The sequence below is a fragment of the Euphorbia lathyris genome, chromosome 5, assembly GCF_963576675.1.
Source record: "Euphorbia lathyris chromosome 5, ddEupLath1.1, whole genome shotgun sequence".
Taxonomy (NCBI): Eukaryota; Viridiplantae; Streptophyta; class Magnoliopsida; order Malpighiales; family Euphorbiaceae; genus Euphorbia; species Euphorbia lathyris.
Window position 1 is genome coordinate 49,536,460 of NC_088914.1, and position 18,380 is coordinate 49,554,839.

General features: G+C 37.4%; 1 protein-coding gene across 3 annotated transcripts; it reads right to left on the minus strand.

Annotated features, from left to right (window-relative positions):
- Nucleotides 1–754: 754 nt before the first annotated feature.
- Nucleotides 755–12,962, minus strand: LOC136228993 (probable methyltransferase PMT26). 3 transcript variants are annotated; one of them, XM_066017517.1, is made up of 10 exons: nucleotides 12,793–12,962; nucleotides 10,917–12,033; nucleotides 10,664–10,813; nucleotides 4,233–4,503; nucleotides 3,878–3,988; nucleotides 3,604–3,778; nucleotides 2,056–2,328; nucleotides 1,600–1,794; nucleotides 1,122–1,376; nucleotides 755–1,027 (listed from the first exon to the last, which is right to left on the minus strand). In XM_066017517.1, exons 2-9 carry the CDS (start codon nucleotides 11,997–11,999, stop codon nucleotides 1,148–1,150), a joined length of 2,487 nt encoding a protein of 828 aa, XP_065873589.1. In that variant the 5' UTR covers nucleotides 12,000–12,033; nucleotides 12,793–12,962; the 3' UTR covers nucleotides 755–1,027; nucleotides 1,122–1,147. The 3 variants fall into 3 exon arrangements, with proteins under 3 accessions (XP_065873589.1, XP_065873587.1, XP_065873588.1); XM_066017515.1 differs by having other exon boundaries at nucleotides 755–1,376; XM_066017516.1 differs by lacking the exon at nucleotides 12,793–12,962 and adding an exon at nucleotides 12,371–12,502 and having other exon boundaries at nucleotides 755–1,376.
- Between the last annotated feature and the right edge of the window lie 5,418 nt (nucleotides 12,963–18,380).

An 18,380-nucleotide genomic window follows, 5' to 3' on the forward strand; every position in this document is an offset into this window, starting at 1 on the left:
TGGCTGTACCCATTACGGCGTACTTGACACCGTAATGGGTACAACTCCGCACAAAGCATTGCTTTGCATAGAGAGGTCACCATTACGGCGAAAGGTACGTCTACGACATCTCTGACTAATATTCCATAATGGTGACAGCTCTGACTTCAGTCAGAGATGTCACCATTACGGCGTACCTTTCGCCGTAATGGTACAATTGTAACCACGGTAAAAAAAACAGCCCTTTTTGGGGAATAATTTGTTAATGATGACCAACCATGAAATAATTTACCAATTAAGCCCCAAATAGAGGTTTAATCCATAGAAATATACAAGTTCAAAAGATACTTGTTTCTAAGTACAGGAGAAAGAAAACAATTGTTTTCTAAAAAAGAACCTGAATACCTTATTTATGAAAAATGGTAGAAAAATAAATATAAAGGTAATATAATATATGAAGTATTAATTCAGCCGGTTTTGATCACATGGACCTTAATGACCATGTAGTATTTGGTCATTCATCATTCGATCTAGGCTTATTAGAATCCTAAAGTGGAGATTCAAAGCATCCTGCGGCTTAGATTTAATAAGCCTAGATCTGACGGTGAATGACCAAATTCACTTGGTCATTAAGGTCCATGTGAATATTCATGTCATTCAGCATATATATATAATATAGATATATATATATATATATAATCAATTCGACATATATAGTATACATACTTAAATTGATACACAGCTTACTGTAAATTGCAAAATAATTTTGTTAAACTTTCTAAAAACCTAATAAATTCCGCTTTCAATATGCCTTGACGAACCTTGAATGTATTACAATAGCCTTGAGTCCATAGTCAACCTCTCAAAAAAAAAACGAAACTCTATGGCTGTTTTTACAAGAATGTAGTTTTCTAACAATTGTGGTGGGACGCGTCCCCGGACCCTCGCTCAGCGGGGACGCGTAGTGCGACCGGACCGCCCTTTTTTTTTTTTAGTTTTCTAACAATAATTGATCATGAGATATTACATCAAAAACAGCAGCTCCAATCTGGGATGAAAAAGAAAAAACATAGGACAGAGAAAGGGCCTAATCACCATGAGTTAATTTGGAGATATAGTTACAATGAAATGCAGAATCTCACCAGTAAAGAAAATGGGTGGACCATACTTATGCAATGGCGTATGTGACCGTTTCAGACTCTTTGGGTCTCCACATGGATTTCTCAACGTAAAGTAATCCCTCCTTGTCCTTTGAATATGTCATATGCACTTGCCATTGCATAGACCTCAGTATCTTCTCCACCTCATTAACAGTCTCCACATTGTCCCTCACTATTAGTTTTCCATCTGGTCTTAGTATCCGATCTACCTCTACAACCACCGGTACTAGGTTACACCTGCCAAATCCCACAACTACCGCCATCAAACACACTCCACTTACCACAATTTGTAACCTTAACCTTGTATTTTAAATCCTTTTTTTTTAACGTCTCACTATTGGTCGATAATTTGGCTCTTTATAAATGATTTTTGTTTAGAGGCAAAAGTGACGTATTGTAACAAGTGCAGGGGTCAAATATTAACGTTTTCCAGTAAAGTATATAAGCAGTACAAACATACCTCTTTTTAACCTTTGAAAATAGATGATCAGCATGAAGAAGATCGTAAGATCTAGGATAGGTGTTAAATGATTCACACCAGTCATGGTAGATTCCGAATAGACCTCGTTCGTAAATTATAGGTAGAGTATCTTGGGAGTCTATCGGGACCACATTCATTACCCATAGATTGACATCCTTCATAGCAGCAGCAAAACTAATAGTATAACAACAAAACCAGAATAAGGGGAAGAAGAAATGAAGTAAAAGGTATACGGTTGTACTAGAACACTTTTCAGAAAAAAACTATCTGGCCATTCTATATTATATAAGAGAAAAAAGAAAAAAAAAATGTCAATTATTGACAACAGTGTCCACAGGTTTCTGTCTTGTTTGAGAACAGAAACATTACGAATAATTCACAGTTGAAAAAAAAAAAAAACAGTTTTTATGCTATAGGTAGATTAGTTTTACTTACCCTCCATATATTGATCTCATGTCCATGACATTCCTCACAGATGACCAATTTATTCCTAATCCATTTAGATATGACTGGGATACCACCCGCTTCCAGTGTTGATAATCAGCAGTAAAATCCTCTGGTTCTGGTTTACCATACACTCCAACCTTGGAACTCAACATCCAGTATGGTGCCTTCTCTAACCTGACTGGCCATTGCTCTGGCCATTGAGACCCACGCTCAACAGAATTTACAGGGACCTTGTGCATACATGCTTGTAACGGCACGTTCCTAAATCAAAATAGGAGTTATGGATGCAGAATCACAAATGGTGTCAATGGATTTGTAGAAGATGATCTGTTCAAGCCCTGCTCATTTATTTTTGGTTGCATTAAGCCCCTGTTCATTTATTTTTGGTCACATTAAGCCCTTGCTTGCCAAATTAGTGAGTTGTGAACATTAAAAAGTCATTTCGTCTATCTTTGAAATTATAATTTTTACACTTCGAAATTATATTTTTACAGTTTTCCTATTGCCACATTATACATATAAAAAAACTACATTCAAACTGTGAAAAATACAAATTTCGAATGCTTATGAAATGAACAACACTACGTTAACAGAGTTTTATTATCAAAACTGACTTTTGTCATCATGGACTTAATGTAACAAAAAATAAGAGATCAGGGGCTTAATGTATCGAAATAATAAATCAAGAGCCTAATGAATTAAAAAAGGAAAGTTCATGGCCTCGGGATGCTTTTTTCCTTTTCTATTTGCATAAATTATTCAAACAAGGTAATTTGATATTAGGGATAAGGGAAGATTAATTTTACCCTATGTACAAAACAACCTAATGTTGCCTCTTGGCTCAATTTTACCCTTGTCCAAGTAAAAAGCGACAAAAACTGCTGACGAAACAAAATCTATAGGTATTGACAAATTTTCTAATGGAATTCATCTGAAACGGGTAAAATTGATTTAGAGTTTCTACCATGGAGGCAACATTGGGCCGTCTTGTACGATAAGGGTAATGATTTTTCCCAATAACATTAGCCATAAAATAAGGGCGTTTTGAATCATAAAAGAAAATCCATAAGGAAATTTTAGTAAATTTCTTTGAGCAGGTAAACTATCTTTTTCCACATTCACATGCATGGATTTTCTTTTTGCCTAGTATTAAAGAGACAGTGTTTCATCAGACAATGTAAATTACTGCTAATGTTAGATATTAATATGAATTAGGCCTTAACTACAAGCTTAAGCTTTTAGTTTAATTGGTTCCATGACATGGTATCAGAGCCACTTAGACCAAGTTATCAAGAGTCCGAATACTGGCAACCCCATTTGTTGATTTAATTTCAACGCATGGTAACTGTGTTGTACACACTTCAAACCCGCGGGCGGGGTGCGTCAGATATTAATATGAGTTGGGCCTCTTAAAACTTTTAGTTCAATTGGTTCCATGACAATAATATTAGGTGCAATTGTTAAACCATGAAAGAAACATTCACAACAAATATTTGGTAACAAAAAGAAAGATCTTTCAGTTAAGTACAACATTACCAGGCTGCATTAGGGTCATCGGACGTTTCACAGATTGGAGGTTCTTGTTGTGATCTTTTCTCATAGCAATCATTTGAAGTAGGCTTCCTGTATGTAGCTATACCCACACCATTTACTCTATCCTTGGTAATAGACACAACTTCCCAGCACATATCTTTGGTAAGTCTAGTCATAGCTGAAAACAATGACCCAAAATATACATAGTTGATAGTTATAAGAATCAATCAACATTTTCAAGATATAATTGTATAATTTATTTAGTGGCATCCTTTACCTTTCCAAATTTCAACATCTTCAGCCTTCTTCTGATAAACTGGAGTGGCTGACCACACAAAGAAACCACCAGGTCGCAAAACACGATTCAACTCTAAAAGAAGTTTACCGCCTGCAGTTGTCAATCTTAATAGAGTTAAGTTATAGTGCTAACTTTGCCTCTTTTGGTTGTCAAAACTATGAAGGGGCAACAGTAAAATAAGAACAGAAAGAACACCATCTTATGGAATCCAATCAGCTGTCAAATAGGTTAGCTCAAGTCCCAAAATAAAATATATACATCTTATAAATCAAAAACTTAATTAGTATTCCCTAATCTGATCATTACTTAACCAAAAGTAGAAAAAGACCCACACCTTCAATATGCCATGGGACCCTACAACGCGCACAGTGCACAATATCAAACACTCTCCCTGGAAAAGGAAGTCTTTGTGTGCCCATAACAGCAGATATAGCAGGGATTCCTCTTTCAAGAGCAAACTGCACCTGGGCTTCATGTTCATCTTTAGGGGCAAATGACATTGCCAAGACATCCCTATCAAAGAGATAGCCACCAAAGCTAGCAACTCCGCATCCAACATCCAATATGACACGAGAGCGTTTTCCCCAAGCAATGTCAGGCACAGACTGCATAATTGATATATCATAACATCAAAAACAGAACAATAGCATGCCCAATGAATGAATAAATAATTTAAAATATTTTCCTGCATCATAAACAACCATTGACTCTTACTCCTGCTTCAATGAAAAGAGCTAGCATAACAGTACAACACAAAGAAGCTTTTTCAACATGAATATAGAATATGACAATTTCTCAAACAGTCCAAGAATGCCATCAAAGATGAAAGAAACAAACATTTGCCAAATGAACCCCGTAATTCTTAATAAAGATGTTTTCAGAATTCTTCTTTTCTTCTTTGGTGTGAGGAAACAAAGAAACATCTTAATTAAAGATATGCAGAAGAGAATTAAACTTTTTAATAGTAATTGAAATGCTGACAGAGATGTTTACTTGTTTCTCATAATCAAAATTTTCAAAACCATGGCTAAACTTCCTTGCTCATTATTATAACAAGTGTTTATCCCCTTCAGTTCATCCTCCAGATTTTAATTAATAATAAAATTTCCTGCTATCTTGATGTCACAGATATAAATAACTGAAATTTAAACTTTTTTCAGTTCTCTCCTTTTCCTTTTCTTGACTTTTGATACTTCGATGATGCTTTTTTTTGCATACATCATGTGTCTGTAACCACAGGTTTAACTGGTTTCCCTCAATAATACTCTCCTCTTAACAACTTTAGTTTATCTGTTTAGGCTACCATACTATTCTTACCAAACCATAATGATATTACAATACCTTACATTTAGTTGTTAATACAAGATTCTTGTACATCAGGTCAAGACAAGGTTCCATCGTCAGTGGCCATGAACATCATAGATAGCGATAAACAAGGATAATTTCTACCGCACAAACTTATCATGGCTATAAAATTGGACAGGAAGGACATCAAGGAATACAGATTGTGGACATGACTATTGAATAATTGCCGAATTGTGACGTATGTTACGCGTAAGAAGTAGAAGGACCTCTGGTGATATTTTCCTTTTACAATTCTAGAAGTTTATTCTGAGAAAGGAAGAAGAATTAGGAAGAAGAGATTCATCCAGTTACTGAATGTGAACCAGAGGAGGAAGCAGATGGCAGTGACAAATTCTGGTTTCCATCAATGCCTTGGATGGTGGGCGTGCTAACACTACCATGAGACTCAAGGTAACAGAAACTAGAAACCTATTATGATTTTAATAGATAGTGGCAGTACGCATAGCTTTAATGACAAGAAATTAGCTAGAGAGGCAAAACTGCCATTAATAGAAGTCAAACCAGAGGCTGTGACTGTGGCAGACAGCCTGTAGTCACTTCTACATGCCAAGATTGTAATTGGTCAATGCAGAGTACCAGATTTAATTTTACCCTGCAAGTCCTTGACCTAGGAGATGATAGAGAACAGATTCATAATGGGGCTATTTTGGACAATAATCAGGGGCCTAAACCTTCACAGGTGTATATGTTAGGAGGAAGAAGGGACAAAAAAGGGCACATGAGAGTTAGTTACTATAGGGGTATTTGGGGAATGAATTAGTTAGGCCTAGTGTGTGCTGGCAGGTCAGTACATTCTTCTATTATATACTGTAAGGGAAAAAGGTATGAGGCATGCATTTTTGAGATTGTTACTTCTGCTTTAGCAGGGCACTCCCATTTGTGGGAAGAGAGGGTTAGCATTACTTGTATTTCTCTTTCTCTCGGATTAATAATATTCATCCCCTCTTTCATTCATACACTCAGTTCTCTATTTCATTCACTGTTGACAAATAGGAAATATACTTATCTGAATATTCCTATCAGGAGACTATGATCTCATTTTGGGTGCCCATTGGATGAGGGGACATACCCATGTGACTTTTGACTTTGGGTGTAATAGGTTATTGGTGCGAAAGGAGGGTAAACAGATGAGTTGAAGGGCATGGCGGAGGAAATGAGCCTCAAATTGATGACTCTTAAGTCAGTCAATAAACTAGTAACTAATGGGTGGAAAGGAATCACTAGTAAGCTGTTTGCGATGGTCATGGCTAGTGAACCCAATGAGCCTGAACTAGAACCCATTCCTGCAACACAGAACCATTCCCATAACTCCCTAAAAACCTTAAGTTCTTAAAATAGCCGTATTTTTCAACTACCTGCCACCCTACCCCCCACAAAGAACACATGATCATGTCATTCCACTTAAACAATCTACATACCGAGTCAACATAAGGCCCTATAGATACAGCAAAAGAAATGCAATCGAGCATTTGGTGGAGGAGATGCTAACCAGTGGGGTCATAAGGCCAAGCAGTAGTGCTTATGCTTCCCCTGTTCTTCTAATCAAGAAGAAGGATGGAAGCTGGAGATTTTGTATTCATTTTCGTGAGCTCAACAAGGCTATAGTGAAGGATAAATTTCCCATTCCTGTAATTCAGGAGTTGAAAGATGAATTACAGGGAGCTAGCAAGTTTTCTAAGGTGGATTTAAGGGCTGGTTATCACCAAATGCGCATGAAGGAGGAGGATATCCATAAAACCGCTTTCCGTACCCACTCAGATCATTATGAGATCATGGTAATGCCATTTGGTCTTACCAACGCACCAGCTACCTTCCAATCTCTAATGAACACAATTTTCAAACCTTTCCTACGTAAATTTGTCCTAGTCTTCTTTGATGACATCCTCATTTATAGCCCTGACCTTGAAACACACCCATACCATTTACAACTAGTTTTCAACCTACTTACTGACCATCAACTGTACGCCCAGGAATCGAAATGTGAATTTGGTGTGGAGCAAATTTCTTATTTGGGATATGCAATTTCTGCTCTGGGGTGGCAACAGACCCAGAGAAAATTGCAGCCATGGTCAATTGGCCCTTAACTTCTAACCTAAAAGGACTCAGGGGATTCCTAGGGCTGACTGGTTACTACAGAAGGATTCCTAGGGCTGACTGGTTACAACAGAAGGTTCATCCAAGGCTATGGGACACTCTGCAGGCCTCTCACACACATGTTGACGAAGGACCAGTTCCATTGGACACCTTCAGCTACTCTAGCCTTCAAACACCTCAAACAAGTGATGACACAGGCTCCCGTCCTTTCCCTGCCTAATTTCAATCTTCCCTTCACCATTGAGTGTGATGCAAGAACTGGGCATTGTGCTGATGCAGAACCAAAGGCCTATTTGTTACCTCTCCAAGGAGCTTTGCCCTCGAAATCAACACTTGTCTGCCTATGAGAGTGAATTCCTCGTTATCTTGCACGTGGTGGCACACTGGAGGCCTTACTTGGAGCACTCTTCCTTCATCATCAAGACAAATCAAGAGAGTATCAAACACTTACTAGAGCAGTGTTTGCATACCTCCCTACAACATAAAGGAATCTCAAAACTGTTGGGCCTGGAGTACACTATTCAGTACAAAAAGGGGGTTGAGAATAAGGTGGTGGACGCTTTGTTTAGGCAGTACGATGATCAGCCAAACCTGGCACCATAGTTGCTTGCCATCTCTATGGTTGTCCCCACATGGGTAGAGGAAGTTCAAAATTCCTACCTACATGATACCCTCGCTGCTAAATTGCAACAACTGGTTGTCACTCCTGACCCTCATGGCAACTTCACCTATGGCAATGCATTCTTAAATTCAAGCAAAGGCTGTATATATATTGGGGAAAGCACTGACCTATGAAGCAAACTCATTGTTGTTTGCCACAATTCCCCATTGGGGGGCATTCTGGAATCTGTGGTACTCTATCAAGGCTCCAACAGAGCTTCTATTGGCCTCAAATGCCTTCTTCTGTCACACGGTGGGTGGCCAGTTGTGTTTTATAGAGGGATTGCCTAAGTCTATTAGGGTCGTTACTATTTTAGTTGTGGTTGATTGGTTCGCCAAGTTTGGGCATTTCTTGCCATTAGGTCATCCCTTCTCAGCTGCTACCGTGGCCAAGCTTTTCTTGGACCAAATCTTTGGTTAATATGGCATGCCACGCACAATTGTCTCTGATAGGGACATGATCTTTACGGGCATTTCCTGGAAGGAATTAATGAAACTGATGGGTACACAGCTCCTCTTTAGCAGCGCTTACCATCCCCAAACAGATGGTCAGACTGCGATTGAATCAATGTTTGGTAGGTAACTTAAGAAGTATGTGCTTCCTAGCTCCTAAGAAATAGTCAACTTGGTTGAGCCTTGCGGAATACTAGCACAATTCCAGTTACCACAGTGCTTTGAAAATGAGCCCATTTCAGGCACTCTATGGCATCGCACCTACATTACCAATCCTTCCTACCACAAGAAAAGCTACAATTTTTAGCTTTTGGGAAAAGTAGCTTTCACAACTTATAAGGAAAGCTGATATTAAAAAAAAAAAAAAATTGGACAAAAATATCCACAACTTTCAATATAACCTAATATATATATTTTTTATTTTTTATTTCTTAACTTTTAGAACTTTTATTATGTATTTAACAAACACTTATCAGCTTTTTCCCACGATACTTTTCCCCACAGCAGGTTCTGTTGGCCACAGCAATGCCAAACTAGCGCGAAGACATCCCGCTGACTAGACAACAGATAAATCACGCCATGAAGCAATGTTTATCTTCAAAACCGTATGAAACAGTTTGCTGATAAGCATCGGACAGATAGGGAATTCCAACTTGGGGAATGGGTTTTCTTGAAAATGCAACCTTATAGGCAGTCCACAGTTGCTCTACGTAGCTCCCTGAAGTTGTCTGCTAAGTTCTTTGGGCCTTTTCAGATATTGGCCAGGGTTGGTAAGGTGGCCTACACTCAAGCTTCCTCCTACTAGCTGAGTTCATCCTGTTTTTCATGTCTCCTTACTTACAAGGTAGCCCGACCCTACAACAGCTCCCTTAACTACATTACCCGCTCTGGATGATGGCCCTATTGCTATAGGCCCCTTAAGGTTTTGAACACTCGCAATGCCTTGGTTGACAACAAGGATGTGCCACAGCTGCTGGTTCAATGGTCTGGACACTTGGCTTGGGATGCAACTTGGGAGGACTATTCTATGCTGGTGAATCAATTTCCTGAATTTATTCATTCTCGGGGTCAAGAATGTGCAGAAGGGGGAGGTATTGTCACGTATGCTAGGCGTAAGAAGTAGAAGGACCTCTGGTGATATTTTCCTTTTAGAATTCTACAAGTTTATTCTGTTTATTTGCTTATTTCTGTTGTTTATTTCTGTTAAGCCTTTCTGGCGTTAGAGCAGGATTCGGTTATTTTTCTTATTTGGGTTGTTAGTTATTTTGGCTCCTAGTAGAGGTTGTTAGGCCAGCTGTTGTACCACATCTGTATTGTAACCGTTGCTGACCTCGGCAGTACTAGCTGATATAAGGTCATGCCCTGCTTAGGAAATCTGTCTACTACTTTTCCTATCTTCTTCTATTTCTATTTCTTCTAATTCTTCTATTCTAATTTGTCAAGTATCAAAAACCTGAAACAAATGCAAACATCTAGAATCATACAGTACCTGCAGTCCAGAAAATAATGATGGAAATGCTATGAGTAATATAAAATGTGCATGAAAGTATTGGAATTGGACAAAAGTTGTTGCTATTTATGTGTATAGTTTATCATGAATAACATAAATTGTAATAGGGGGCTGTTTAATTCATATTTCAAATTTCCTGCAATCTTGATTTCATCAATATCAACAACTAAGAAGGAAAACTTTCTTTCAGTTCTCTCCATCTGTTGGAGCTTAAAATAATTTAATGATGCTTTTTTGCAACATCCTGTGTTGGCAACGACATGCCTGACTCGTTTTTTAAGTCCTTTCCTCTTAACCCCTTTGGTTCGTTGTTTTGGCTATCATACATACTACTCTAACCAGACCTTATGGTGTCTAGAATAGGTTGCTGATATGAAAACATTTAGTTATTAATAATAGATTGTTGTGCATCAGGTCAAGAAAGGTTTCTTCCCTTAGTGGCCCATGACCACTATAGATCGAAGAGAAATCCATTTCCTGCCCAACAAACTTATTATGGCTATAAAATGTACATATAGGAGATCCAAAGATAAAATGTGTCATGGCGATTGAATATTTGTTAAATAGCAGGTATCCAGAATCATATTGTACCAGCAGTCCAAAATAACTATCTCACATATATAAGTAACTTTATGCTCCACTAACTAGCCATAGTAGGACATTTAACAGGTATCAAAAGTTACCTCATTTATAAAGTCAATATAATGTAGAGCACCATGCTTAAACTGGGTTCCACCACCAGGAAAAGTGAGGTAATCACCAGAAACTTTCACCCAGTTTTGATGTCCTTTATATTCTGCTAGTTTGGTGTGGGGAACATTGGAGTACCATATCTGTAACGAAAAGAATATGTGTCAAACCTCATAGTAAGAGAGAAAAAGGAAAGAAAAGAAAAGAAAAGGATAACCAGACAGTAAACCTGCATGAATTTCATACCTTTTCCCTGCTTCTGGGCCACTCAATTGGATGTTTGTAACCTTCAGGAAGTGGAACAAGGCAGGTAGGAGGTTCTTCAGGACAGTGCCGCTCTCGATGTTCATAGTGCTTAGTAGTTCTAAGATTCCTAATTGCCTGCAAATTGTCAAGACATGGGATGTAATCAGGCCCAGCAGTGACATTGCACACTTTCCAATTATATGCATTTTGTTCATTAGAAGATTGTTGAGATTCTTTCTCATTCTTTGACTCTGCTGCCTGAGTTGTCCATGACCCACTCTGAGTGGTGGTTTCATTCAAAATCTCAGACTCGGCCCCTGAAGGAAATATCTCTCCTGAACTTGGGTTGTTGGCCTGCCCACCAAGATTTTTTGTGAGCTCACTATCTTCTATATCCTTCTTCTCATTGCTCTCATCATTTCCTATTTTCTCATCCTTTATCCCATCAGAACTCATGTCTAGTTTTGTCCCAGTGTCAACAGTATCAGATTTTTTTTCTTTTGTGGTCTCATCTAAATCAGATTTGTCCTCTTCAGAATCTCCCTGGCCAGCCACACTACTGTCCCTATTATCAGCTGTGTTGCCTTTACCTTCTAAGCTCGCTGCACCACTGGGTGTCTTAGAATCCCCATCTTCTGTATTCTTCTCTTCATTTTGTGTCACAGTATTTGAGCTATCGATGTTTTTAGTCACTTCAGGTTCATTTTCCTCATTTTTCTCCTCTTGTTTCACTTCAGACTTCTGTTTTGAGTTTGCCTCTTGATTTTCTTGTGTAGCAGAGTCACTTTCCTCTTGAGATTGATTTGAATTGTTGTCCCCTTTTGTCATATCATAAGGCAAATCTCCCTGGTTATTCACAAATTGCTTTGAGTTACTCTCATTGCTCTCAGGAACTCGTTCCTTCACCTCATTCTTATTCTCCTGAACAGGCACATCAATATTTTGACCAGGAATCACAGATGATGATGTCATCATCCATAACCCTACCAAACATAGAGCCACAAAGACAACAATCGTAACGGTTGAGCAGTAATTTGTTGATGGCCTTCTAGCATCTATCCTAGTGTACTTTCCTGATGCCATATTGCTTTCCACCAATCAATTATAAAAATTGAACCTGAAGATAAAATATTACATACTTAGAAAAATTTGTTCACAGTGCAGCTTTTGTGGAATTAAAAGGTAATACGGTGGCATAAAAAATAACCATAAAACTTGAACACAACATAGGACTTGAGACCTTTTCAATCCCATACTAATTTCACACCATGGAAATTAGCATTATCCCAGACAAATTAATAACTGGGAGAGCAGGCAAGACGCATATCCAGATTTATGAAACCTGGACTTAATCACAGAACACCAGTCTTTTTATTCTAAGAAATTAAAATATTGAACAAAGTAAAGAAATGCAAATTTAAACCACAACTAGTAACACTTAGGTGAATGCTTACATCGCAGATTGATGAAAGCCAACAGAAACGTAGAGCCAGAGCTCACATTAAGACCACAAGCAACAGGCATTCTAGCATTTATAAATTTTATAGAATGCCAGACAAGAAACAATAGCGTCAAACTCACCAAACCTACATGGATTTAGATCTACAATTAATTACAGCAGTAATAGCATCAAACATCGACTAATTACAACCTTGAAATTCACCTCTCTTGTAGCGCTTTTCAGCGAAGATAACGAAACTACTAGCACGCTCGTAGGTACTAGGACACTAAAAGCTACATTTGAACTAAGAAAGATGAAAAAAAAATGACATACAAAATGACATTAGATCTGCGTAGATACAGAAAGAGGAACACGTAATACATATCAAACAGAAGAAGATCTAAGGTTAAATCAGCTGACACTGAATAAAAGTACCTTATTCTTGAGCAAATGGAATGAAATCAAAATCAAAATCGATCTGAGAGAAGAAAGAAATTAGCTTAATTGTTTCATCTCCCTTCTTCTGCTCCAGTAAATAGACGGAGAGAAACAAATGACAGAGAACATGAAATTTAGAATATGACATGGAAATATAGAACAATGGCTTGCGTTTGTGATGATCCATAACAGTATAAATTAAATAGGGTAAATAATTATAAATTCGTTATGTTTTATTTTTTTGCTTAACATAATAGGTCCATTATGTTTTTTTTTTTTTGCTTAACATAATAGGTCCATTATATTATTATAAGATCTTTAAGTTTTATTTTAATTAATTATTTAGTCCTTTCATCTGTTTTTATAGATTAAAATTCAAATTACCTCTAGTTATTTACATAAAAAAACTTATCTTTTAATGTCAAAATTTAATCTAAATAGTTTTAATAAAGTTGATGAAGTATATACACACCAAAATTTTTATAATTATATATACTAATAATTAAAAATGTATTTTTATTCTCTTACATTTTTATTTTTTAATATAATGTTTTTAAACTAACATTAAATATTAATAATTTTTTAAAAAATCATATTTTTTTCTTTATTTATAAAATTTATTAGAGATAAATAAAAATTACTTTTTACAAAATTTATATAGTTTTGTTCCTATTTTGATAATTTTTGAAATATTTTTCATTCATTTTTTAGTCAATAAATTTTAGGCTACTAAATTAAAATTTTATAATTATATAAAATTCTATAAATTAATTACTCAATATTGTAGAGAATATGTAAGAAAAAATGAGAAAAAAAAACATAAAATAGAAAAAAATAGATGTTTTATTATTAAAATATAGAATAAAGGGTAATTTTGGTATTTTGAAATTTATTTGGTATAATTTGACCATTGACTCAAACATAAGAACTAAGGAGTTGATGAACACAAAAACTAAGAGACTATATAATTATTTTTAAAAACAGAGGGACTGACTAATGTATTAAGTAAAAACTTAAGGACCTTATAATTATTTACCCAATTAAATATAGTTGTGACTAGACTAGCAGTTTTTTTTTTTTTTTTTCTCTTATAAACACTAAAATAAGGTCAAAAAATTGTGGAAACGTGAATTTAACTTCTAGGTAGCAGTATTTTAGTAGTATGGTTTGTAAAATAATAATAATTTACCTTTCTGTAATATAATTTGGGTGAAATGGGTACATTTTATAAACTTTGGGACTAAAATGATATTATTTTATAGGGATAAGGTACCAAAATAGACCTAAGATTTTTGGGGAAGTACCAATTTAGGCTCAACGTTTAAAATAGCACCAATATAGGCTTAACGTTTACAACATAATATCAATTTAAGCTTAATATTTACGATATAGCATCAATTTAGGCCTCACGTACAAAATAACACCAATATAGGCTTAATGTTTAAAAAATAATACAAATTTAAGCTTAACGTTTACAAAATATATACAATTTAAACTAAACGTCATAATTAAATTAAGTGTATTGCTATATACCGCCCCCTAATTCCGGTTCACCGCACCCTTTTGACCATATTGCCCTTGCCATTTTTTTCTTCCAAAACCTTAAAAACTCTCTCTCCCTTTCTCTCCCGAGCACAAATCCCGGATTTTCCAAAAATGGATCCAAGCATGCCCGAAGATAATGATTTCGAACACGAGGTAATATTACGATTATTAAAAACGTAATTTCTTAATTTTGAATTTTTTTTTCGTTGGTTTTTGCCTGAACGGGTGGCGCATACTGCCCGTTCCTTAGGCCGGCCGGATGAACTACCCGTTCGGCCTAAGGAACGGGCAGTATGCGCCACCCGATCCATCCATGGAACGGGTGGTATGCGCCACCCGTTCCACCTATGGACCGGTGGTACGCGCTGCCCGTTCCATCCACGGAACGGGCAGTACGCGATGCCCGTTTCTGCCTATGGTGAAACGGGCATCCTGCCCGTTCAGGCAAAATTGGGCAGAAATTGCCCCGGACTATTTTTGCAGGGGAGAAATTGCCCCGAAGTATTTTTTTAATTTTAATGTCAATTATGCTAACATATTATGCATTTTTTTTGTATATTCAGGTATCGATAGAAGATTGGAAACCCGATAACATTGATTATAGTTCGCGTTTCATAACGGACACCGTTTTTCCTTCGTGTCAGGATGCTATTGATTGGGCAAAAAAGATAGCTATTCAGAATGGATTTGAGATTGTAATATCTTCGCACAAACATGGGGGAAAACAGAAGCTGTTGCGATGTTCACGGGGTGAACGATATAGAGGTGTTGTGAAAATTGATGAAGATCCTGCAATTAGAAAAAGTAAAACTAAAGCGTGCCGCTGTAAATTTCAGATTAAAGCCTATCGACATGCAGACCTTTCTGGATGGGGGATACAGGCTAAGGCTGGGTTAACTGGAATGCATAACCATACAATGCGTATGTGTCCAGAGGGAAGTCGGCAAATGAGCGGACTCAGTATCGCATTTAAACAAATTGTGCGTGATATGACTTCAGCTCAAGCAAAGCCCTGTGCTATTTTAGCAGTAGTTAAAGAAAAACACGCAGAGGACAACTCAGTAATTAAACACATATATAATTACAAGGACAAAATGAGGAGGGACGGGTTTGAAGGTAGAGACCTGGCTAGTCAATTCTACCATATTGTTGTGGAGAACAAATATGTCAATTACACACAGGCTGATTCAGGTGTGATAACACATGTGTTCATGGCACATCTAGAGTCAGTTGATATGTTCAGGACTTACTACTGGTACATCGGCATTGATTCAACATACAAAACAAACAAGTACAAAATGTTGTTTGTTGAGATTGTGGGGATGACGCCATGCAATAACAACTTCAAGATAGCGTATGCTATTGTTAAAGACGAGACCGAAGGGAGCTATCGTTGGATTTTGCAAAGGCTGGAGATTTTGATTGGGTTTGATCTTAACCCGACCGTTGTTGTTAGTGACAGGGAGCTTGGGTTATTAAAGCCAATCCAAGAAGTTTTTCCACAAGCAGCGCACTTGCTATGCACTTGGCATATAAATAAGGATGTGGAAGATCGGGTGTATAGAATTTTGGGAGATAAAGGCCTTGCCTCTAAATTCAAGAATGGCAGATGGAGAACAATATTACAATCATTCACCATTGAGGAGTACGAGACCAATCTTAGCATGATGAAAGATAAGATGAGCAGGTACAAAAATCTTATCTCGTATATTGAGGATATGTGGTTGGTGCATAAGGAGAAGTTTGTTGTTGCTTGGACAAATGAGTTCCTACATTTTCGCAACACAACTTCTTGTCGAGTGGAGAGCGAACATGCTAGTCTAAAGCAATGGCTCAATACGGCAACTGGCTCCCTTGACACGGTATGGCAGAAGGTTCACAAGCAGATTGAATCACAAGCAACTAATATAAGGTATTTGCAATTTCTTCTACTGCAATTTAGGAATTTGCATTTATGGCTGTATCATTTCACTAACTAATAGTAATTTTGTCTTCATATCAGGTACATGCTTGAGCAGTCCCGGCTTCGTCAAGCAGTCACTTTCACCGGCCGCCCATTAAACCAACGTGTATTCAAAGTCTCTCACTACTGTCTGGAGTTGCTGAATGAAGAGTTAGAGCGCATGAGAGGGTTGAGCCATGAAGTGGACGTGCGTTGCGGTTATGTATTGAGAACCTCGCATCAGATACCATGTGCATGCGAGCTGAAACGAGCTTGTGATCTGGACGAAATGATCAGTACTGAGAGTGTTCACGTGTTTTGGAGAACACTTTTAATCAATCATGGTCACACTGATGAAAATGCAGGGCGTAATGATCTGAACGAGGATCAGCGATATTTTCAGTCCTTAGTGGACCAGGTCTCTAAAGGCGACCCATCCTTAATGCGTAATATTTCAATGCTTATCCATGATCAACTACACCCTGATCAAGCTCAGTACACAGAACTCGATGTCAAAATTCACGTGCGAGGGCGACCTAAGGTGAGCAAATCCACAAAACGTATGCCGAGTTCTTGGGAATACAATGAAACTCATCGTGGACGGGCTCGTTCTACTAGTTCATCTAGGAGTCGTGGTAGAAGTGGCAGAATTAGCTCTTCATCCTCGGTACATAATGGTGCCTCATCAGGTAATGTTTATCTGATAAACCTAACTTTTTTTTGTAAATGTTTTGCAATATATAGTTCATTTACACTAATATACATGAATGCAGATGGAAAAACATATTATGGTTCTGACTTCGTACATTCCGATAGAATAGTTGGCATAATTAAACCATATGTCGAATCATACTACGACGTTGTAGGTGATGGAAATTGTGGTTTCCGTACGGTAGCAACTTACATTTTTGGTAGCGAAGAAGCGTGGCAGACAGTTAGGCATCACATTTGAAATGAAATAATTGCTAACCGTTGTCTGTATGAAAGAGTGTTTGTTGATACTGTTGATGCAGCTATTCGTAGGGTAAGTTGGGACGGTGCAGGTTGTACGCCGGATTATTGGATGCTCGTTTGGGATGACTTGTGGCCGGTTTCTACAATGTACAATGTTGTTGTCATGTTATTTGGCTTCTCGGGTGGGGACACATTAGCGTTGTGTGGTACTATCTTACCATTGTATGCCGCATCCACTGCTACAAGACCAGCACGTGAGATTTGTATAGCTCATTTAGGGAATCACTGTCATCACTACATACGTTTAAATTTATCGCCTAACTTTCCGGTGCCCCCTATAATACACTGGTGGTTTCGGCACCGAAGTCAAAGCGTTGTAGGATGAGAGCGCTTCTATCAGGATAGGGTGGCACAGTGGACCAGATTGGCCAAACTTAGGGGATATTAGTATTTGGTATTGTATGGTTCTGTAATGTTACAGGTGAATTCTGATGAATTCTGTGTGGTTTTGTATGGTTCTGTAATGTTACAGGTGAATTCTGATGAATTCTGTATGGTTTTGTATGGTTCTGTAATGTTAAAGGTGAATTCTGATGAATTCTGTGTGGTTTTGTAATGTTACAGGTGAATTCTGATGAATTCTGTGTGGTTTTGTATGGTTTTGTAATGTTACAGGTGAATTCTGATGAATTCTACGTGGTTTTGTATGGTTCTGTAATGTTACAGGTGAATTCTGATGAATTCTGTGTGGTTTTGTATGGTTCTGTAATGTTAAAGGTGAATTCTGATGAATTTTGTGTGGTTTTGTATGTTGCAGTTGAATTCTGTGTGGTTTTGTATGGTTTTGTAATGTTACAGGTGAATTCTGATGAATTCTGTGTGGTTCTGTATGGTTCTGTAATGTTACAGGTGAATTATGATGAATTCTGTGTGGTTCTGTAATGTTGCAGGTGAATTCTGTGTGGTTTTGTATGGTTCTGTAATGTTACAGGTGAATTCTGCTGAATTCTGTGTTGTTCTGTATGGTTCTGTAATGTTACAGGTGAATTCTGATGAATTCTGTGTGGTTTTGTATGGTTCTGCAATGTTAAAGGTGAATTCTGATGAATTCTGTGTGGTTCTATAATGTTGCAGGTGAATTCTG